The 25,706-nt window shown below is 37.8% G+C and overlaps 1 protein-coding gene across 4 annotated transcripts in view; it reads right to left on the minus strand.

Moving 5' to 3' along the window:
* LOC130428548 (cell adhesion molecule DSCAML1) overlaps window positions 1-25,706 on the minus strand; it is a 115,187-nt gene that overhangs the window by 38,426 nt on the left and 51,055 nt on the right. For all 4 annotated transcript variants that reach the window (XM_056756673.1, XM_056756676.1, XM_056756675.1 and 1 more), the window contains exons 4-5: window positions 2,854-3,000; window positions 624-902 (exon numbers count right to left, since the gene is read on the minus strand). In XM_056756673.1, coding sequence (XP_056612651.1) covers window positions 624-902; window positions 2,854-3,000 — 426 coding nt within the window. The remainder of the gene's footprint in view (window positions 1-623; window positions 903-2,853; window positions 3,001-25,706) is intronic.

A 25,706-nucleotide genomic window follows, 5' to 3' on the forward strand; every position in this document is an offset into this window, starting at 1 on the left:
TATGTCTGGCCATGTATTGTATTGCATGTGTGTGCGTCCTCCTCCCCTCCTGTCCTGTCAGAATCTGTGTGAGCAGACCGGTGTGATGTGCCCTTCGGCTAAACGTCCAAATGTCCACCCCACTTCCCCTGCATTTACTTCCCTCTGTCTTTCACATTACAACTCTGGCCAATTGCCTCTCTCTGTTCTTTAGCTCCTCCCACTGCATACACACACACACTGTTGGTTGCGTTGAGTAAGGGTCTGACTGGAGAAGCAAGAACAGAGCTTCCTGTCCTTTCGGATCGCATTCCGTGTAAGGTAGCAAGAAGGTGGCGGTGGCCTAGCAGTATGCCAGCATCACTTAAAAACTCACTGTGCTGCGCTGTGCTTCTCAATCCCGCCTCCTGGTAGACACCCACCCTCCCAGCAAGAGTATCCATGTTGGTGTAAGAAGTTGTTTTTTTACTTTATCTAGGGTTCTAGTTTTAGTGTTGAGGAAAAGGTTATTGATTGCTTGTTTTGAAATATTTTCTTTCTATAATCATTGATCTTTCCCTGAACATCAGTGTACTTGTGGCATATTTCATCATTTATTCATATTTCTCAAAAATCCTGCACCTCTTTTCCTGTCTTTTCCTTACCTATGACGTTAAGGTGTCCCGTGACCTCTTTGGAGCCGAAGCTGTTGGTGACTTCACAGATGTAGTTTCCGGAGTCTTCCAGGCGAAGGTCGCTGATTGTGAGCCCGGTCAGACGCCGCGTCCAGCGGGAGTCAGCGGGTAGCGGTCGCCCGTCTTTCAGCCAGCGGATGGTTGGGTTGGGGTAACCGGAGGCGATGCAGGGCAACTCAATGCTGCGGCCCACCTGCACCTCCCCTGACTGGAAACTGTCCATCACAGAGGGCGTAGATTCAGTGGGGTCTAAAGAAAGAAAAGAGATAAAAGGAGAGATTAAGTAACACACAAAAAGGAAGGTTTGACAAGGCAAGGTCTTCCTGGTCTTGACTGTGAATTGGTACTTATATTACAATGGATTATATTCCGTAATACAACCTGTCATTTACATACAGAAGCCTTAAGGGAGGTCAAGGTATAGAGGGATCTATGGCTAAAAACGTTGTAATAGCCTTACACTACTAGCATTTGTCATTAGAAACACATCAAATATTTTAATTTCTTAAAATAATCTAAATGTAATACTCATTGTAACCTAAGGAGGCCGCCATGTTCTTTTTCGATGATGCAAAATGGTTGTACGCACAGGCAGCCAAACTGAACACAGACACACTAATCAGTTCTTCAGTAAATATAAGGTGCTGTATGTATGATAAAAATATATGTAAGGAAACAGACCGGAGTCAATTATTCCGTTTATACCACGGTTACCACACCACAGGACATTCTTTACTTTCTTTAAAGAAATGTCTTTAACATTCTTTAATCTTTAATTTCAACATTTGTCATGTTATCGTCTGTAAAATACTACTTTCTTGCGCATCTCATTTCAAGCCTCCTTTGGAGCGAACGGACTCGGACGCTTGAGCCATGTTTTGGGTGTGTGTTTGTGTGAGTGAGTGAGCGAGAGACCGCGCCCACACCTCCGTGTTTGCACCAGAAAAGCTGGTGATAATAAATGCATTTAAAAAAATCACGCAGACTTTTGGAAGAGTAGGTCTATCAAAATATATTTGTTATCAGTTATAAGCAGCATGAAGAGGAAAACAAAACAGTAAGCAATCAGTGTTTATTAATTAACTTGTTTATCTATTTAGTTATTTTATTTATTCAATTTCAGTATATGTATTTCCCATTGAAACAAAACTGTGCGCGCGTTTCCATTAACAGTAAAGTTTGACAATATTAACGTCAAATCAAGAGCAGGGTGCTGTTTGACATGATGGCCTGTAGGTTACACTATAACAGACCTGGAACACCTTCATAGGTGTGCATTTCCGAAAGTTATTGCATACCCTAAGAACGTTTGTCTACTGGGCCGGACTGACCGGTAGGATTTTCTGTCAAAGCCCAGAACGGCCGTCCCTCCTATGGGCGTGACCAGGGGCGGACTTGCGGACACATTATAAACGCAAATGCACGCAACGCAAAGGCATTAGCGAGTCAGACACGTATGCATGTAACGCAATGCACATGTTACATACAACACATACTAATATTCACGTGAGCTCTAATACAGAACAAAAGCCAAACACCAAGCCGCAAGCATCTTTTTATTGTGTTTATCAGTAAATTCTCATAATGTATAAAGTATACGATAATGTTGGATGATGATGTCTTAAAGATTGCATATCACAGGCAGTTTCTGCCAAACTCATGTTATTTTGAGTACCTACACAGTAGTATTGCATACGTCGTATCAAAGAGAATTTAGTTTGCAAAAAATGGTTGCCTCCGAGTTAAAGTATTTTTTTCAAAGTTTATGAATACTGTGACAGTTCCTCTGTTTTTTAATTTCACTTTTAAAAAGGTCAATGCCATTGTTAATATATATTAAGCCATACATCTTTGTATACCCAGGGTTCCTTTTGAAGGTACAATAACACAACATATTTGTTTTTTAAGAGTAAAATAAATTATACAGTAAAGTTAAATACTGATCGTCGCACTATAACTCTCCATAATAATAGATACTACAACTACTAATAATTAAAATAATAAAAACAAAAAATAATAATAAAAACAACAGCGATTATTATTTTTAGTATTATCACTACAACAACAACCATAATAATAATTATCACAACTATAATTCATTATAATATGAATTTGTATCATAATAAATATAATAATATATTAGCAAATCAAATACTAAAAAATTGTTACAGGAATAATACACATAAACATTCACACTAACCTAGCACAGACAGACGAGCCCCGTTGCTCTGCCTGGTTTCTCCGCTGTATTTGTGCTTGGTAATGCAGCGGTAGGTGGAGAGAGCGTCCTCTTTCTGAACGTCAGATATGTAGAGGGCACCAAATGACGTCAGGAAGAACCTGTTACCTGAAAAAGACAACATGAGATTATGTCAATAATGTACATTGATTTCATTAGACAACAGAAGACATTTTGGATAGTGGGTAATTTGGGCAATAACATGAAAGCACTTGGACCCCTTTAAAGCCCAGTAGCAATGACAAAAATCTGTGGTAATAGTAACAGTAAATCATTGCAGTCATTTCAAAGTGTTCATTTGAATGGGTTGGACATGACACTGGCCAAACTTATGCCATGAGGTCTGGGCAAATGTTCTCACAGGTATAAAAACCTTTCCATGACCAATTGTCCAGAAACATGAAACGAGAGAGTTTTTGAGGGATACAGCAGAAATAAAGTGTATATGTTTGTGTGTGAGAGACAGCCGGAGTGTGTTAATATTTAAAGCATGTGTTATTGTAACAGTATATTACGGTCATGTTCCTTTCACATCACAGAGGTCTGACTCGACTCTGATTTATCTATATGTCCATGAAGGCTGTATTTTACATGAGCACTCATTTAAGAGTGTGTGTGTGTTATCCCTAGCCATTACAATCGTTCTCATTTAATAAAGAATATTTTGAATGTAAATGTTTGTGACAGAAAAGCACATTTTCGATTCCCATATTTTTGAGCTAAGATTTACCAAACCTGCAATAAAAAGTCAGAATAATCTCATTAGGAACTCATTATTAAAGCAATAAGCCCCAACAAGCAGTGAGTTACTGGGGTATTTTATAATGGCTTAGAACTCCGCACAGCCAATCAGAATCAAGGACCAGAACTGATCGATTTATAAGGAACATTACAGTACAACAAAGTATCTGAGCGATGGTGTCCACAGTAATTACCACAGTTTTATTATTTAATCATTTGTCAAGATTTGTTCAAAATAAACCTAAACATCCGAGAAAATATTGATACCGCAATGTCTCCTGAGCAATACGAGAGCGATCTATAAGAGAATGAAATGTCCTCAAAGAATTCATGGATTTTGTGTGAATGTTTTAAATAAAGGTGATGTGTGTTTTGTTGAACTGCACATCACTGGCCACAATAACAGCATTACAGTATATGTCAGTGTGTGAGAACAGTCAGTTTTTGTCTGTTTGTTCCTAGTTTTATCCGAGCAGTGTGGATTTGGCCAACCGTTCTGTTATGAAGAAACAATCTGACAAGGAAATTAAAAAACACACAAATGCACAGAATGGCACATTTACATTTACATTCATTCATTTGGCAGACGCTTTTATCTAAAGCGACAAGTTGGAGAGCATATACACATTTTGTCAACACGCTAAACAGAAATAGGAGGATTAAAGCTGGAGTAAGCAAAGGAGAGAATGAACAACAAGATGTTGTTTTTTGACAGACAAACAGACATATATACAGTTATTTGTTAGTCAAATAAATGCAGAACAGGTATGTTTTGAGCTGTTTTGTTTTACTTGTGAAGGATGTTGCAGTTTGGAAGGCACAAATGCACACAAGTAAACAAACCCCCAGTTATAGGTCAACATCTGGAGTAAACATATGTACACTGTGACTCAATAACATTTATATTCATTCATATATTTATTTTAATTTTTTTGTAGAGAAAGGCATTTAAAAAAAGGTTCACACTCCAAGTACTACATTCAACTATTACACAACGTAGTCCCCTGACTGTACTGTACACCGTCACATAATGTTTTATTTTACATATAATGTCAACATATTTCGGTGAGGGTTAGGTTAAGCGATAAAGGCTAAAATTAAAACCATTGAATCTATTAGAGGTCCTCACTTATACAGCTAATACAGGCCCGTGTCTATGTGTGTGTGTGAAATCCATCTTTGTTTACGCCTCTACATTAGGGCACACGTGTGCATTCAAAAGTCACTCAACAAGACACCGCATCATTCCTATAGAAGGCAGGATTACCCTGTGGGAAGAGCGATGTGTGTGTGCGCGGACGTGTGTGTAAAGGATGGCGATCGATGCATTTTATAGCTCAAGAGCTTCATCCAAAGCAGATTTATGAAAGCGGAGAGGACAGGCTTGACTCGCTGGCCCACACACACACTCCATCACTATAACAAGCAGCTCATTCACTCACACACACACATATACAGAGCAGCGGTAACAGACAAAAAAAACAATGGCTAAAAAAACAGATCAATTCAGTTCAGTGTGATTGTCATGGCCATGTTATAACACAATAAAAGTACATGTAGACAGTGTGTGACTTTTTTATCACAAAAATATACTGCCGAATTGATATTCATACAACAGCTAAGCACACCTATGTGCAAGTGTGTGTGTAGATGTGAGTCTGAATTTGTGCGCGTGTCTGTGTGGAGGGGTATTGTTGTCACGCTGAGTGCTAGGCCTGGCAAACTGTAATTTAAGAGTCGGCCCTCGCGCGCCAACCTGCGTATTAAGCCTTACAGGATAATATGCACTTGGTGACTTTAAGCCCCTACAACATCAGCGCAACGCTGTCACAACATTTCACCCAGAGCAAGAGACCCGAGAGAGAGAGACTTGCTGGTTGGTAATAGTAATCAGTGAGTAGGTTTTTCAGCTTAAATTAAAACTGATCATAGAGATAACAATTATTAATATTTAGGCTAAAAATTATGAAATAAATATTGTAGGGGTGTCAACAATTAATCGCGATTAATAAAATCCAGAAGAATAATTTTGTTTTAAAAGTACAGTGCATACAACCTCACATACATGTATACATATTAATGGCATATTAAGATGTATTTATTTCGTATGGACCAATAATTACAATTATATATAAACATTTATTAATTTGTGTATATTGTATTTTTATTAAATATATGCATGTATGTGTATTAATACAAAATGAATGTGCACTGTACACAGACACATATGATGTAAACACAAACTTTTATTTTGTATGCAATTAAACGCGATTAATTGTTGGACAGCCTTAGAATACTATAAAAAATTCATAAGGGTTTTAATAACATGAGGGTACGTTAAATTCTAGAACCACTTTTTGCATAAACAACAACTTCAATTTCAACATTTTCATTTCTATTACATTCAACTTTTGGCTGGAGTTCACTGTTAAATGCTTGCCATTGACAGTAAAATAACGGAAAATAAGAAATGATATGAGAAAACGTTGCAAACCAGAATCGAACTCACACCGCCAGCATGAGCACCACAGCTGAGCATGGAGCATGCGCAAAATCCCTAGTTTTAACATCCGTAACCTACTTACTTTACATGCATTACCTGTTATTTCCTGGTTGAATGAATGTGCGACAAAAAATAATGTACACGAGACATTCAACTGTACAGAAAAAGTGACCCTTTCATTGTACAGAATTGAAAGTGATGGATTTAAAGAGAGTCAGAGGAGCAGTCCATATATTGGTCCCATGTCTCTTTACAATCACTTCTGTTTGCGAGCGTAGATCAATTCTTGTCTAGTCTCTCTTCGCCCTGAGGTGTGTGTGTTTGTATGGAGGATTAGAGAGGGGCATGTAAGGTCTTACTAAAACAAGGGCTGGGGTGTAGCACACAAATCACGCACACATTTCTGTGGTAGTGCTGGAGTGTGTAGCGTGGGCAGCCTGGGGCATCATGTCAGACCAAGAGAAGAAAAAACTGTGGAATTGGATTTATGTGTGGGGCATGGCAACCTTCCAGTTACATCTCACTCTACGTTGACTCCCAACGGCCAGAGGAACACAAACACACACACTGTGTTTTGTTACGGGATGTCAGGAGGCCAGGCAAAACCTCTCTCACACAGACTGAGAGAGGGCAGCTGGGAAAAATAAGGTGTATAAATAAATAAAACCCAACCGGAAGTTGACTCTTTTTTTGAAAGGAAAACACAAAAATGAGAATAGTGTTATTCATATAACAAAAAACGTGTGTATCATTGTAATGTGCAAAATACAGTAATACAGTATAGTAGTAGTGCAATAGACTAGAGATTTTGTTTTTAAAGTTGGATTATTTTTATGTTTACATGCAGTCGTTAGAAGAAGCAAGAAACGTAAAAGCAATAGGACCACAAAAGTGTCTTTTAATTCAGCGAGAAATGTCTGAAAAATCATATAATGCCACACAAGACTGACAAATAGAACTGCCAGATGGATTGTAATGGAGTGTAAACCCTAGATAAACTCAATACCTCGTAAAAAGTGTTGGGAAAGTTACACTAAAAAAGTAATTCATTACTAGTTACTAATTATATATTCAATAATGTAATTAGATTACTGTACACATTACTGTCTCTAGAAAGCATTTAATAACTTATTACTAATTACTTTCTGTACCCTACATCAACCTTGATCAGAATTGATTCAAGGATAGAAATGGTTTATGTAATTAATTCAAATAAATAACTACATAACTTCAATAACTGCACTAACTCATCTACTGCACTGTAACTCTATTAACGGCATCTACTCATCTACTGCACTGTAACTTCAATAACTGCACTAACTCATCTACTGCACTGTAACTCTATTAACTGCATTAACTCATCTATTTCACTGTAACCTTAATAACTGCGTTAACTCATCTATTTCACTGTAACCTTAATAACTGCATTAACTCATCTACTGCACTGTAACCTTAATAACTGCATTAACTCATCTACTGCACTGTAACTCTATTAACTGCATTAACTCATCTATTTCACTGTAACCTTAATAACTGCATTAACTCATCTACTGCACTGTAACCTTAATAACTGCATTAACTCATCTACTGCACTGTAACCTTAATAACTGCATTAACTCATCTACTGCACTGTAACCTTAATAACCACATTAACTTATCTACTGCACTGTAACCTTAATAACTGCATTAACTCATCTACTGCACTGTAACCTTAATAACCACATTAACTTATCTACTGCACTGTAACCTTAATAACTGCATTAACTCATCTACTGCACTGTAACCTTAATAACCACATTAACTTATCTACTGCACTGTAACCTTAATAACTGCATTAACTCATCTACTGCACTGTAACCTTAATAACCACATTAACTTATCTACTGCACTGTAACCTTAATAACTGCATTAACTCATCTACTGCACTGTAACCTTAATAACCACATTAACTTATCTACTGCACTGTAACCTTAATAACTGCATTAACTCATCTACTGCACTGTAACCTTAATAACCACATTAACTTATCTACTGCACTGTAACCTTAATAACTGCATTAACTCATCTACTGCACTGTAACCTTAATAACTGCATTAACTCATCTACTGCACTGTAACCTTAATAACTGCATTAACTCATCTACTGCACTGTAACCTTAATAACCACATTAACTCATCTACTGCACTGTAACCTTAATAACTGCATTAACTCATCTACTGCACTGTAACCTTAATAACTGCATTAACTCATCTACTGCACTGTAACCTTAATAACTGCATTAACTCATCTACTGCACTGTAACCTTAATAACCACATTAACTCATCTACTGCACTGTAACCTTAATAACTGCATTAACTCATCTACTGCACTGTAACCTTAATAACCACATTAACTTATCTTCTGCACTGTAACTTTAATAGCTAATGTCTGTAACTAATGCACACTTAAGTCACTTGCAGTATTGTATAGTCTATATTGTTATCTGTTCATATCCACCTGTACATTAATGTTCACAGTATATATCCTTCTGTATATATTGTCCATAGTACATACCGACTGTCATATTGTTATAGAACATTTGTATAGTATTTTCCTAATATTGTATTCTGTATTTATTCACACTGTATATCCTGCACTTGCTAATTGCACTTCTGGTTAGACCTAAACTACATTTCGTTACACTGTACTTGTATATGTGTAATGATAATAAAGTTCAATCTAATCTAATCTAATCTAATCTAATAAATGATACGTATTAATTAACCAAAGTATTATAAATGTGAGCAGGATACATTAAAGCACATATTTTCCACTATTGAATATATTACACAGTATTTAGTTCAATTACATCAGAAGTAACTAATTAAATTACAGATAAAATAAGAGTAATCCCTTACTTAAATTTTTCAAGGGAAAAGTAATTAAATTACAGTAACTAATTATTTACTAAATAGTTGCACCCAACACGGCTTGTAAATAATACATTACTTTTTTATGTCTGTTGAAGGCCTCAACTCATCTACCACAATAATGCATTGTCATTGAGGTATCTTTATCAATCCATGCTAATCTGTGAAAATTGTATATTTTTACATTATACTTTTAATATACATTAATATTACTTACTGCATATAGCAGTTTTCATCTGAAGTAAAGCATTTAAGCCATACATGACTATAGTTTGTGTCATGTCCTCGGAATCCGAGCTATAATAAATCGATCAACTGAAAATGTGATTGACTTTGTGGTATGCCAGTCGACAAATCAAATTCAATGACACATTAAAGAGAAAATGAAGAGCAAACCAAACAATAGTAAGGAAAACCGCACAGCGCCACCAAATCGTGAAACGAAAAATGCCAGCGATGCCAAGGAACTGACACATGACAGGAGCACACCAAAATATAAAAAAGATGAGAGAAAAGTAATACCAGAATATAACAAATAACAACGGCAAAATAAAAGCGAGAGACAGCTTGAAGAAGGACGGGTAACGAGAGATTGATAGAGACATGAAGACAGAAGGACACAGGATTCGAAATGAGAGGAGTGGGTTGAGGCTGTTGTTGAATTTGTTCTTGGAGCTCCCATGCAAATGACGGCGCCGCAGCAATGCTAACGAGGACCGGGTTTCAAACTGTTCGGCCCATTACTTATTAATGCTCTGCGTCTCTCCCTCCTCCTCTTTCCCTCTCTTCCTCTACAGTCTCGCTCCAGTTTTCTCTCTCTCGCTCGCTGTTGCTAGGGCCTCCGCGCTCACGTGACGTGGGTTAGGGGGCGCTGCGGTGGCATGTGCGAAAACTGTGCGAGGGATGGAGGGAGGGCTTATGGGTAAACTGGCAAGGAGGGGCGTCAACGGAGGGGATGCTAACGCTTGTTTGTTCGTTAAGCCGCAAACGGGCTACCAGGGCAAGCATGGAGAGCCTGGCACGCAGAGAGGGACGCCAGCCGGGGCTCTGATTGGCTGCAGACGGGGCCCTCGATGCTATTTCGAATCAGAATAGGGTTAACGAAGAAGAGCTGCCAAAAATCAAGAGAGAGCAAGGAACGGGGATCAAAGATAAAAACAATGTCACCAAGTGAGGGAAGACAGTTGGCGATGAGTGAAAAAGGGCTCTATTGTCAAGTCTTCATTTTTATGCAAGCAGACACACACAAACCCCCACTGCACCGTAGATTTTTTAAACAATTTTGAGTCTTCCTTGACCCAATATGGCACATCCAGAGACAAACAACTTAGAGGCCCTTATGCAGGACTAGAAGACGATCTTTTGACATTAAGCATGGTTAAGAAATGTCTGAATAATAGCCATGATGTAAAACATTTCACTTTTTTTAGGTCCAATAGAGCAGTGAATCAAAACTTTTTACTTCATGAGTCAAGACCGCACCATTGTCCAGAACAATATTTGAGATCCAATCACAATTTCTACCCAATAACATTTCCTTGACCTTGGCATAACAAGAAACACTTTTAAAGGGACAGTTAACCAAAAAATGAACATTTTCTGTCATAATTTACTCACCCACTCATTTACTCACCCTCTCCACTTTATTTATTCTGCAGAAAACAAAATAATTTCAAGATTTGCATGGACATAAAACCAATGCAAGTCAATGGGTACCACCATTGTTTGGTTACCAGCATTCTCAAAAAAAAAATGTGTTCAAACAAGTTTGAAAATGACAAGATGATGAATCAATTATGGCCAAATTTTCATGTTTGGGCAAACTATCCCTTTACGTCACTATGTTAAGTTAAGATTTAGTCACGGGTATTAATGATTTGTGCAGTAAAATAATGCGTCACTAATATTTTTAGATTTTAGTTTTAGGCATGCATCAATAAGGCACTTAATGGCGTGCTATATTGCAATTACAATCACAGCTAAAGTGGTTGAAAACCGCACTGAATATAGCATAGCCTCTCGTTCCTTCTTGCTTCAGTACAAAATTAATACTTCTAGCTTTCGGCTACAGTTGGAAAAGGAAACACTTTCTTCTACCCATTCGCCACACATCTCATGAGCCTTTCCTGCATCTCCTTTCCACTCATCTGCTGTCACTTTCTCTTTACCACCTACTCTCGACCAACTTCAACCTGCCTTCTCTAGTCGTGCTGGTTCACGCTGTTCTCCTCGTCTTCAAACTGAAATGTTCCAGCTCTATGTTATTGAGAACCTCAATCACATCTGTGTGGGTGATCACTATCCGCCTTTAAGTCCACTCAAGCCATGTAAGTTGTCCCACATACCCTGTCCATGCGTGGTGGGTTTAAGAGATGTAAGAAACATAGACACAGCAAAACAATCACATAGACATGTGTTCATGTATTAGATGTTAGCAAAATTGGTGGCTAATTTGTATGAATTTGGGCAACATCATCCATGTATTTGACTGTTTTCGCACCATTGGGAATTCTTAAGTATTTTACAAGGTGGCCAATTCAGATAAATTGGTTCAATGTGACTCGCACAAAAACATATTATTATTATTAGAAAAAAACTATATTGAACGGTGTTTCCCCTACCATTACCTTAGGGAGGCGCCCCGCCCCACCCCCCCTTGAAGGGTCAAGTTAATTTTATTTTCTATATAGTGCCAGATCACAAGAGAAGTCATTTAAGGTTACCTTTCCTAAGGAACATGTCTATACCTTTTTATTTATTAAACAAACTAAATAGCATTATGATATATATCATTTTCACACATTTGCATGCCGTTTCTGTCTCTACATGTTCGCGCGTTTACTACTCTGCCCTCTGTATCAAGTTCTGCATGCAACCACAGATACATGCGCGCACCTACACAGGTAAGCACGCTCCAACCAGTGGACAGATAAATATCAGAAAATATTTCGCGTCAACCACCTGAAAGCAAGCAGGTCTCAGGGTGGTAAAAATGGCAACATATTTGGAACCTGATGTTCCAATTATGGTAAGAGAAGTTATGTTTCTGCATGTTTCAGAGAGGTGGGGCAAAGAGGAGATACCAACATGCACAGCGTTTTTGAACCTTAAATCGAGTATACACATTGCATTACATCTAAAAGAAAAAATAATATTCATATTAGCCATGTCATATGACCCCTTTAACCATTAAAGAGCTGCTTCTCCAGCCAAAGATGCGTCGCACATAAAGACCTGTACACACCAAGAGCTGTTAAATAATTGGACACATTAACTACTGTAACGCTTAAGCAAACGATAATGCACCAGTTATAGTATTTTTAACTGTTGTATATAAATCATAATGTCTTGTATCTACATTTAGCCTTAATTATATTTATAATATTAATAGCATTAATAATCAGCATGTTAAGAGCATTTCATAACAAATCATGTTTTGATCTGAGATTACTTAGATCAGTTCTGGCGTGAAGTTAAACTATACTAAAACTGTTAGAATAAGATTGTTCTAATTTATACGATGTATAAAAAATACTGTAGATCAAGTATAGAGCAGAAAAGGTCAGACAGGTCAAAATGTCAAGTAATAAGCCAGCTGTCCCCTGCGTTACACTTAAACGTGTTAGTATTCATAAAAGTATGCGCTACACTTCATGCTGGTCCGCCCTAATGCCAGAACAGAGAGGGCAAACATAAAACAATGTTGAGCTCAGCTATAAACATGTGTTCCTTTGGCCACAACACGTGTGTGATTGTGTGTGTGTGTAAGTTTAAGACACCACCATCATTACATAGTCAAGGTCAGAACAGAGTCAATCCGTTTAAAGTAATTTACTGCATTTTGACATTTTCATGCATATAATAAACTCACCCACACATACATGCACAACATGTGTACATAATTGTGGTTCCATGTGTATGGCAGGCTGAGGCTACAGTAACCTCAACTAATTGCATTTTAGTGACATACAAATAGCCACATAACCAACAAATCTGTCTTCAGCCTGATTCATGGACCATAAAGCCACTTTGACTTTAATAAGAGGAATGGGCAGTGGTAGGGCAAATGTGAATGACTGTGTATAAGTGGCCATGTGCCTTTCTAAGGACAGTACCAAATATAAAGTAGTTAAATAGTACCAAAATGATTTTTTGTGTGTAGAATCAACAGCACACAAGCATGCCACAACATGCGGTCATGCCTAACTTCATCATGCCACATCATGTTACACCAGGACGTGGAGATGCCCAAAGGGTCACCGTGGATACGCAGAGAGCAATTAAATAATAATGTGGCATATGGTGGATGGCCACAAAACCCAACGCAGCTCGTCAACAGTGACACATGCACTCATCCTACTTAGCCACATAGGAAGAAGAAGGCGGGGAATAAAAGTATAATAAAGAGTAAGAGAGGAATTAAAAGATGGGACAGGAGATTTAACATGAAAGATAGATGGATAGATGGTCGGGCTGAGGGATGGATAAGATAGATTTATATGATGATGGATAGATCAACCAATTATTTATCTGACTGTATGTCTACACTGTAATTTTACAGAATCTAACTTTTTTTAGAGATTTCTTCATGTATAATGTATAACAATATAATTTTACCGAATTTTATTGATTATTTTAAACAGATTATTTAAAAAAAGCATTTTATAGAATTTTCACATAGTTTTGAAATATGGTTTAAAACACGTTAAAAAAACTGCACATTCTCAAGAAAATATATATATTTTATTTGAAAAACATGTGATTGTTAGTGAAAAAACATTATTTTACTGGCGCCCCAACTGCCGGATATTTCTTTTTTTGGAAATACAGCAAAAAAAAACATAAAATTACAGGAAAGACTGCAATAGAAAAACATGTAATTTTACGTGAAACTTTTAAAATATATTTATTGGAGCAGCAGCTGTCGGAAGTTTATTTCACAGGATTAATTTACGCTGAACTATTAATTAATCTCCTGCCTTAAAATGAATCTACAGCCTGTCCTATCACCCTTTCTAACCACAAATCAAAACTATTTATCACCATTTTATTTTTTATCTAGACACGAAAGTCTCTTTTCAGCCATGTTTTTGTTTCTCACACGCGTCTACAAACATACAGACAACCATACCTCAATCTCCCACACACGGATGCACAAAACCCCACAATTTTCACATGGCAGCGCACTGCAGCCACAACACACAATTAATTGACATTCACACTATTGACGTGTGTGTGTGTGTGTGTAGGAAGTAATTAAGATTGAACAGCAATAAAACAACCCATCCCGCTAAATCTTAAGGCCTCACTGAATGCTGTATTAACAGAACTATCTGACTGGGGCATGAATGAAATGAACAGAGCTCTGGTGGAATCAATACCACCCTCCGACTCTCTCAACCACCATTAATTCTATTCTTCTCCTTATGTTGGCCGCAAAGAATTACTCAGCGGCTGACAATAGCACATCTACACCCACCGACAATAGCCACTCATTTCTCCATTCGCTCCTCTCTCTTCGTACACTTATGAATGAATGATACGTTTACTTCATTTCTGGTGTATTCACATTCAAAGAAGACAGAATGGGCTGGCTGAGGTGTACTGATTATAATAGAAACATATTTGGACAAAAGACACCTAACAAGCTCTCTCAATGACAAAGCAATCACAGCGGAGATGCTGACGTGGGACAGGGATGGTGTTTGTCACGGCTATTTCTGGTCTCCCGCCCCCTCGAAGGATTTGAGGATGTAAGTGTGTAGGGTTCCAGTTGAACATTATATTTTTAACAGCTTAGGACTGAAAATCATGTTTTATTATAAAATAATGCCTTTTGTATGTGCTTTGTTGAGTTTAGATCAGTTTTCCTCAAGAAACCTTCAATAAGCTACCAAATATGAGCATGACTGATGTCCATCACATAAGTGTTTTTTCCCTAAAACAATATGAAAACTTACTGGCTAGCACACTACCTTAAAAGTCCTCAGATATTCTTGTCAGTTCAAGGGCTTTTAACCTTTTCTACGAAAAGCGGATGTTAAACAAATTTTCCTGTTTGTCCATGTTCCCAACCTCAAGATATTAAAATGATTTCTATAGTATTTTTTTTCATGGATCATGTTGGTCTTCCTGTTCCCCTGTCTCAACCCCACTCATCTCCCACAATCTTCCACCTCTTGACCCTTTACATTCATTCTTCATTTTCCACCACACCCTTTTTCCATTCTTTCTCTCGCCCTCTCTGTCTCTCCGTGCAGTGGTTGGAGGAGAGTGGGTTTGTGGAGGACTAATATGCTCATTAAAAAGGCATGCTTCACCGTCAAATGCCAGCTGCCTCTTTTCCCTCCCTCCCTCCCTCCCTCCTACCCTCTCTGTTTCCTACAGCGAGAAATTGTGATGCCCATGTTCACTCTTAACCATTGCTTGTCTCTAAAAAAAGCCAGTAAACACACCTATATATACATATAGTACATAAAAATGAAAATATATGAGGGAAAACAGCAGGAAGGAAAAATTATCTTTCCCTTTCCTTTGGTCTCTGCCCTTCTCTCCCGCATTCTGCCAGTGCTGGTTAAAGTGTCTCCCACACTCGCCAGCCTAATTAGAATGGCCATAAATATTCAAGTGGCGCGATGTGAAAGAAGAAATCAAGAGAGGAAGAGGAAGGAAGGACAAAAGAGGCCGGAACAGGAAGAGAAGGAGGAAGTAGATGGCAAAAGACCATAGCAAAAAAGGAGAATGTGAGAAACAGAAAAAAAAGTGAAGAATGGGGAGAAATTACAGTATAGGCTGATAATGTTATTTCTCAGCAGTTGCTCATTCATAGGTCTGAAAATAATTACTAGACAAAAATCACTAATAGGATTTAAATTTTTTTTTAATTCCATTTTATAACATTTTTTTGCAAGTTTTTTTAAGTAGGCCTAAATGTATGGGGAAAAACTGTTTTTTTTTTTCTTTTTTAATTCCTGCCAAAAATTAAGTACATTTTTTTATTATAACTTGCAATTTCATGTTTCAAACAGAGAGGGCTATTTCAAGGCAAAAGCTACCGACTGCAGCTTTAAACACATGCATATGACCAAGAGGTTGTCAACATCCAAACACATTTGCAGTCCTTGTATGAGTCCCTTGTTTAATAATTAAACCTCATTGATAATTGATACAGACATGGGCGCTAAGGAGAAATGAATCCATTTCTAATGCGCATCGTCACAGAAAACTAACACCACCAAACATGAACAGATTATCTGCAGTCTTGGGAGAAAAGAAGAAAACAGACAAAGGCAAAAGAGGAATGGTTGTTTGCGTCCAAAGATCTTGTCTTGAAAATCTATTATTGATAAACTTACCCTCCCTCTTTAACTAAAAACTGGATGAATACCTGTTTGTGTTTGTGAGAGAGACAGTGATTGGTGTATGCTTGGTTGCTGAGGTTTACTTGCATCTGTAAGCTGTGTGTGGGTGTGTGTGTGTGTTTGTGTATATGTGTGTGGAAAGTAATGTATTAACACACACACACTACACACTGGCCATTCCCACACAAATCAATACGGAGTCTCGCCAAGGAAAGTTTGGCCTGGCTGACTCCTACACTGAGACACAAGTGCCAGAATACACATCAGTCAAAAAACTTATCTTCCTCATTGTTGTTGTGTTTGAGACAGTGTTTTGTTTAATAAAAAAATGTGTTGATTAATAGACAACTTAATAGAATGCTAAAATGCATCTGTTTTTACTGAATGCATCCACATACTAGATACCAACTGGTATCTGCAGACAAATTAATCTCAAATCAAATCAAACTATTTCAACTCATTTATGCAATATCTAACCTGTGTAAAGGTTTTGGGATGTATAATGTCAGTTTTTCTTTAAGTTTTTAAGAAGTCCTGGGTAATAAACCATAAATGTGCCCTCTAGTGTGTAATTTGGAAAAACTACAGGCTTGTCCACACCGGTACGATAATCACGCGCGTTAGCACCAGCGTTTTACGAGATGTTTTTTGACATTCATACCCAAGCGATTTTCACTCCTGATGAGCCGAGTGCATGTGCAAATTCACTCTCTGACATTAGATGATGCTTAATGAAAAAAAGAAATACCCCGATACGCAAGGGGATGCAACTTTGTTTAGTCACAAGGTGTTAAATGTTGGCGATAAGTACGTGCGATTATCGTCCCGGTGTGGACAAAATGAAGATTGGAAAACAATAAAGATTTAAACTCTCTGTAACACATCTCAATAAAATGGAAGGAAGGAGTCGGGAACCGGAAGACATTTTATACATTTAATAAATTAATATAACAGCCGGCGGCCCCTCACGGACGACCGCCGGCGAACAAAACATGAACATAAATATAAATACAAACATAACATAAGTTCGGGCCCGGTCCTCTCTCTTCGACGGTCCGGTCGCTCGTTCCTTTTATATGCTCCCATCTCCTACGTGATTCGAGGCCGGTGTGCGCACAGCTGGCGCTAATTCACAATTACTCACCGGACTCGAACCACGGTCTCGCCCCGCCTACTCTACTACACTCTCTTTTACAATTTTGTATATAAAAATGAATATTAATAAAATAAAATAGCCTATTAGTAACAGTTTAAAAAAAGAAAATTGCTTTATCCCACCAGAGTACACAAACAGTATATATTCAGTACGGTATATTTGTAAACTACCCTCCTAGAAGAGTAACCACAGGTGTAGATTGACACGTTAACTACACTATGGACATATTTCACTAACTTTGACAAACAGAAAGGGTTTAATCTGAAAGAAATTTAAAACCTAACAAACCTACTTTGCTTGAAAAGCTCTTTTTTTAAACACCAAGGCACCGGGTACATCAGGTTACTGTGGCATATGTTACGTGTTCTGAAACTTTTTATCAGGCTATATATTTTATATACAGTATACTGCATCAAGAGCACACTGAAATAGAAAAACAGAAAAGAAGTAAAAATGAAAAAGTCAGAGGGAATGTGTGAGGCACTACAGAGACAGATGTTTCAGTGTGGCACTTGGAGTCCCCTCAGCTAAGGCCCAAGGGCCCAGAGATAGCACATGACAGAGAGAAAGTGCAGTGCTGTGTGTGTGTTCGTGAGGGAGAGACAAAAAGAGATGGAGAGAGAGAGAGAGAGAGAGAGAGACAGTAGTTGTTGTGGCAGAGTCCTGTCTGCATCACAGTCTCTTCTGCATCAGTGCTTCATGCTCTGCCCCAATTTAACCAATGTCACTTTAATCAGTAAGCAGCATATAACACAGGGGGAGGGGAAAGAGAGAAAAACAAGAGAGATAAAGTAAGAAAAAGAGAATAAATGTATGACGAAAATGTTGTTTATACAGGATACATCATCATAACTTTGCCTTTGCATCAATGTACAGATCCCGGTCTTTATGAACTTACAGTTGTGTCTCACAGGAAATCTCACAGGAAATAAAAAAATACGTTTTCGTAAAAAATTGTGAGGTTTACTTATATATGAAGATTTTTGCAACACTGTGGTGTACATTTAAGGTGTTTGCTAATCCACAAATGTTGTTCTAGATCCATATGACTTTCTTTTTTAAATGGACCATAAGATGGTACAATTTGAAGAATGTTGATTTTCCTTAATAATAACAATAAATTAAAGCATGTAACTAACTGTGTACCTGACATCTGTGTTCCAAATACGAAATTAAGTTGTGAGTTTTAAATGACATGAAGGTCAGTAAATGATGACAATTATTACTTTTGTTTGCACTGTCCCTGTATGGCCAGTAATGCTTGTTTGACCATGTGGAGGAAAACAATAAAACAAGGTGTACAAAGTGTATCAACTGTGTAAGACATTTGAGCACTGACATTCAGTTAAGTATTTCAGCTACTGCAATTTCAGCCAGAAATTATCCATCCTGTCTGTGAATATACAGGTTTATATGCTGCCCAATAGACCTTACTCAGAGATTGCACTACTACAGTGTCAAGTGTTTAAGATCTAACAAAAGATCAGAATCAGGACCAACAAACAGATTAACAAGATCCTGCTGAAAAAAAAAACATAGAAAAGCAGAGATTTGAGGTGCAAAGATAAGAGAGTGAAGAAAAAGAGAGATAAGCTGAAGAAAATGTGATGGGGGCAAGGAGGGTAGGAGTGACTCTATAATTTATGAGCCATGCACCATGTGCCTGGTGACATCTGCTGTGGCACAGCTAATGTGTGTCCTCCATCCCTTCTCTTGGGATGCAAACATGCTCACGCACACACGCTCGCTCACTTTTACATACACTATAAATACCAAAATCACTTGCTCTACAAGAAGCAGCAAACATAACATTCAAAATGCATAGACTACCCCATTCGTACATTAGTTCATGTTCAGCATAGCAAATGCAGCCAAGCAAAGACGCGGGGACAGCTAAGTGTGTTCACATAAACAAAACACTACCAATGGAAAACACTGTAACTAGAATCTTACATGATGTACACATAACAACTTATACTAAGAATTTTGTGTAAAATGGCAAAAAAAATTGACTTACAGTTGAATATTTCATTGTGTCAAGTGTTATTCATCATTAATTAATTCTGCAAACTTCTTGTTTTTTAGTCTCCTGCCTTCCATTTAAATTGATCCTGCCAGGACAGCCTTAACTGAGACTACAGGACAATTTGGAGGACGATTCTAAGATGAAGATGAGTTGCGATGAACACCACAATAGTTGGTGTGTCTGTGAGCCCCTTTTAAGCACGCACAGCCATCTGACAACTCTAATCAAAAATCCTTTCAGAACTGGAGGCCATTCTCCCTTTTTGCACTGATTACAAAATTTCTGCCTTTGCATATGAGAGCTGTAAATAGGCATAAATTAAAGCAAACCTAAGTATGACAACGATGTGTAACACATATCTCTCTATCATACTGTCAGAACATTGCATAATGTTATTATCTGTGGTTTAGACATTTATCAAAGTCATTGTGTGGTTCATTTTTAAACTTGACTGGTTTATTTATAAGGCAATAAACAATGATATGAGGGAGGCTAAAATAACCTTCTTGATATTACCTTAACCCATATTTGACTCAAGAAATTAGCAGCCAGTTTTCAGTAGCGATTAACTAATATGACAGGGAGCAGTTTTAGATGTTTTAGATGTAATTCAATGAGTATACACGATTTAAGGTTAAAAAACGCTGTATTTTAAACATACTTTCCATGTTTGTATCGTCTCTTTGCCCCGCCTCTCGAAAACGTGCTGATTTTTTCAAAGCTCATCGCTCTGAAAAGCGAGGTGTGCTATGATTGGCCAATGCATAGTGATTGGTCGAATACTGCAAGTGTGTCACGAAATGTAACACCTCTTACCATATTTGGAACATCAGGTTCCAAAGCAATTGTACTGACAGGTGATAAAAAGTCATCGGTACCACCTTATGTCAATTCCAGCCCGAATCTGATACGGAAAATGAAGATGATCAAGCTGATACAGCAACTTTGCCACTGCGACTTGAGCAGGATGTAAAGGATTTGTAAGGTTTTATAAAAAAAAATAGGTTAAATACTTAAAAACTATAGCTAACTGTTTTACCTTTTATATACGACGTTATAGAGACTATAAACAAACAACCATATACATCATACAGAGTTTGTGTAAGATAGAAAAAAGCTCACATTACAGAAGGGAATGGTACCATAATAAATAATGCGTGAGCTTTGGCCCTTCTTGATCAACCGGTGTTATGCCACGTCTCGTCTCAACAAAGAAAATTAATATAATAACCGCATCAACTCATCTACTGCACTGTAACTTTAATAGCTAATGTCTGTAACTAATGCACACTCAAGTCACTTGCAGTATTGTATAGTCTATATTGTTATCTGCTCATAACCACCTGTACATTAATGTTCACAGTTTATAGCCTTCTGTTTATACTGTTCATAGAACATACCGACTGTCATATTTTCATAGTACATGCCCATTGTATAGTATTTTCCTAATATTGTATTCTGTATTTATTCACACTGTATATCCTGCACTTGCTAATTGCACTTCTGGTTAGACCTAAACTACATTTCGTTACACTGTACTTGTATATGTGTAATGACAATAAAGTTGAATCTAATCTAATCTAATCTATACATTATAAACACGACATTTGCTGCTTCTAGTTGGAACATTATTACTGATTATTAGGACTTAAGTTGTCTTTTTTCACGTTGCGCGCATGTCTGGATTTGCAGATCACAAACACATGACCAACTCATCTCGCTTTAGTCCCTAACAAAGTATTTTACAATGAAGATATACTTACAGACTGCGAATCTGAAGCGCCAGACTGTCATTGCGAAGTTTTAATGGTTGGAATGGCCCCACTTTTTAACCATTGCTTTTGAGCATAGCTGGTCTTGATCTCTCCCAGATTCGTGAAGCAATCTTCGGTGAAATGCGCTTGAACATTCGGATTGTACTTTTCTGGAACAATGTTGTAAATAAAATGTAACAATTCGTTTTTAGTTGTCTCATCTTTTGGCAGGGCAAATTTTTTAAAACATTTTTCATAACAAAACACACAGCGTCTCCACGACATGACTGCGACGATACAATGAGATTTAAAAGTATACCCACTTTACTTGCATTTAGATTTGGGCGGTCTTAGTCAAGTCATGTTACAAAGTGACGTACATTCGCCAGGGTGTGGTTACACAAGGCGTTTCAGGCAGGTCTGGGTGAGCATTTGCTTTTAGATAGAATGCATCTGTTGTTATGACACTTAAATTTTTGCAATCTTACGTGTCTAGTACATGCATGCATAACCTATAACACACCAAAGACACAGAAAAACACATATTCGTGCCATATGACCCCTTTAAGGTCAAGGTTTAACCAAGAAACTGGCCTTGAGAAGAACTGCAATCAGATACTTTACTGCAAATAAGATAGATCTCCTTGAAAATATTTCCCATTGATTTTGGGTTAATAATGGTCAAGGTTGGGATTAGAAGTGTGGTATTCCAAACAATGTTGATCCAGGAAAATTACAATGACTGCTTGAATGGAGAAGAATTACAACAATAGAAAATGAATGGACCATGAAGAGTCAGAGGTGAAAGCAGATGATGCCGAGCATGAAAGAAAGATTGCATTGAATCTGTACATACTTGGATGATATTCATCAGATCGACAGGCGTGGAAAGAGGCAGGAAAGATGGAGGGAGTAGAGGCAGGGAGGATTTCTCCATCTCCATATGCCACTCCTTCTTTACGAGGTTTCTCTCCTTGCTCATATTGGATTTTTCATCCATGCGCTCCTCCTAACGGTTGTTTGGGTTCAGGCACTTCCAGCGTTCATCACATTTGTCAACAGATAATCATTACCAGAGCACTGGGCCCTCCGTTGAAAGGTAAGATTTCTGACCAATTCATGCTCTAGCATACTCAAGGATCCTTAGTTTACTGAGCCAGCATAATAATAGCATAAAACAAAGTGGGTTGAAGACAGAGCAGGAATGCCCAGCAAGGACGTTCTTGATGAGATTTGTATACTGCTTTGTTAAGACTTTGAGATTGTGACTTTAAAATAAAAATAAATAAAAATACCAGAAAAGGTTTGAAGAACAGTGATAGAGTATGACCATTGGCTGAGTATGAAATCCCCCACTAAACCCTCATTCACTATTCCCAACATTAGCTCACTAATATAGTCAACTTTAAGTAGCAGGTGAAAACGAGTAAATTTTGAGACCTTTTGAACAGGAAATGCTGCGGGCGCCATCTTCTGCCAAGACGCGAAAATTCATTCAGCGCAAGCATTACGATAGATGGCTAACAGCTAGCCGTGAGTGTATTATTGGATTTGAATGAGTGGAGGCTCTCCGTTTTTGCCAAGTGGTTGATGTCCTTAGGGCAACATCATGTTGATCCTGGGACAACATTTAAATCGGCCAATCAGATTTCAGAAATAAGTTTACAGTTTATTTGAAATTTAATCGTACAGCCAGGATTAGGTGCTTCCAGACCATTGTTTTTCACTTATCATGTCCCTCTGATTTCTGGGGTATGTTATGGTTAGGGTTGGGGTTTGGTGTGGGTTGAGGTTTTATTTATAAAAAATGTTGTCCTTAGGTCAACAAAATATGTTGCCCCAGGACATCAACCACTTGGCAATATCAGGTTGTGCGAATTCGGACACCAATAAAATTGGATGTCCCCTAATATAGTGCGCTATATTAGGGTATAGGGGGCAATTTCTGAAAAAGCCATTGGCATTTCCTGGAACTACGTTCTTCTTCTGTGTCCCATATCTAAAATTTGCAATCCTATCTCTATGCAACTTCAGCATGTACAATTGTCCTATTTATGTCTTTTCAGAGAAATATGTGACATCGTTGATACTTCAAAGAAATCTAATCTTAAACTCAAAGTCTCCAGAGCTACAAAAGAGTACCCTCTAAATGATACACTTTTCCTCCGGGAGAGCCTCACTGATTGGGCTGTGCCAATACATAAAACAAAAAGTTACGAACACACAGTTTTAGCATACTGGGGACCCAAGAGTTTAATGTGCCAGCATAATAATAGAATAAAACAGTGTGGAAGGGATAATGGAAAGAAGCTAAAGTAGCAGAGTGCAATGGATTGAGATGAAAATGAATAAGCATAGGGTAGAGGAAGAAAAATGTGACAGTGCAGTGACGAGCCGAGGAGAGGGGAGCACTGACTGTGTGTGTATTCATATCCCCCGGCTCTAGCACACATTAGCTGCATTAAGTGAGTTGACAGGTCCATCCCCATTACCCGCGCTGGTGGCAAACACTGCACACAGTGGCCTGACAACTACACACATACACACACAGAGACACATGAAGCCACCCAGCGCACATCGGCCTGTCTCAGCCTGACAACCGCACCATGTGGGACACATCCACACACCAAACATACTTTCTTTCTCTTGGAGGAATATGATCCACTGCAATGAATTTTCCATCGCAAAAAACAGTCGTAATTATAATGCAGGTATGATAGCTCGAGTACACCACGACTGAGTACTCTATAACGCTGAAAAGGAGCATTTATATATTAAGCATTCATTCGATGATGCTTAGATTCAGTAAGCGTTCAAGGTATACTGTACATTTCATGAGTTCATGAATTTAACCTGTGACCTTGGAGTTGGTAGCATGATGCTCTAATGGTTGAGCTATAGAAAATGAAAGCAATTTGTGTAATTCATACTGTAGTATGGGAGTCAGTGTGGTTATGGGTATGTCTGTATCATGTCTCCGTGATACATTATTGATCGGTTGTATTGTCTTGAGGTTGAGGGTTAGAGACCTTCTGTCTCCCCCACTCTTTTTAATTATTCACCCTGCCCAACGTCTGCTCATCAACCCACACACACACAACAAACACAACACACACTGCAAACTCAACATACACACTTTTGTATTGGGCAGTAACAAACATTAACCGTTTTAGATTGAGATCAATTAGAATGACAAACTAAAGACCAATACAAGTGAAAACACTTATGGGTTTTACTCTACTCCATTCACGAACAGCAACATTAAGCAAATTACATATTTTAGAACTGTGCAATACTAAAAATGACATTCATCTCCATATGACGTGCCTTTGAATTTTGTATTTTATGAATCTCCATGACTTTCCAAGACTGGAAAACACAAAACAATAGAAACCCAATAGAAACAGTTTCTATTTAAATTCTATATATTACTATATATACTATATATTATTAATATATAGTGTGTTTTGGGCATTATAGATAACATCCCGACAATATACCATCACATACCAGTAGACATTAGAGTTTCCAATAAAACCAAAACAATTCCCATTTTAACCGTTAAATACATTTTTATGCAGTACAACAGAACTATTTCTTCTTGAATTTAGGAAACGTTCAACCATTATTTGTATGGGATAACCTTATGGATGGGCATTTTCATCATATTTCATTTCGACAGGTTTGAAAAACGAGTATTTGGTTAATTGGGCGGGTCATTACAGGGGGCTGGGCGTGTCACTCATGGTGGCTGATATTAAATTTATGTTATTAAAACTACGACAAGAAAGATTTAATAATTTAATCAACATTGTTAGATTATAAAAGATTCACAGTCAACGTTTTTTAAAATAAAGTAAACATTTGAAAGAAATATCAGCGTGAGGTTTAGCATCATATATGTTGCATTTCTCTCTGTCACTGACATTTTTTGTTCAAATATACTGGTGTGGAGCAGGGCGAGAGTTCTTATTCAGTTCTTATTAACTTGAGCGCACGTTTACGTGGCGCTCGCAGAGCAGAGGAATGCTCGCTTTGCTCCAAAAGCACCATGCAAGGTCAGCTTCCATGGGAATGGATTGAAAATGCTAATATAACACTAGAACCCATTATAAACAGAAATTCTGTGCCCACTGGATGCAGCGTGAAGAGATGAAACAAACGCCTTGTTTAGTTTCTTTTTCCTTTGCAACATTGCATCTCGCAGCTCTGCGGTGAAGCAGAGTGTAAGATGATAACGAATCAATCTTGTAGTAGATTTGTATTTTTTTGTATGGCGGTGCACATTTTGCACTTGGCTGTATTTTCGTCAAGTTTCTCAAAGTAAAACCAGGCATCGCTGCACACTTGCAATATGCCCTTC

The sequence above is a fragment of the Triplophysa dalaica genome, chromosome 9, assembly GCF_015846415.1.
Source record: "Triplophysa dalaica isolate WHDGS20190420 chromosome 9, ASM1584641v1, whole genome shotgun sequence".
NCBI lineage: Eukaryota > Metazoa > Chordata > Actinopteri > Cypriniformes > Nemacheilidae > Triplophysa > Triplophysa dalaica.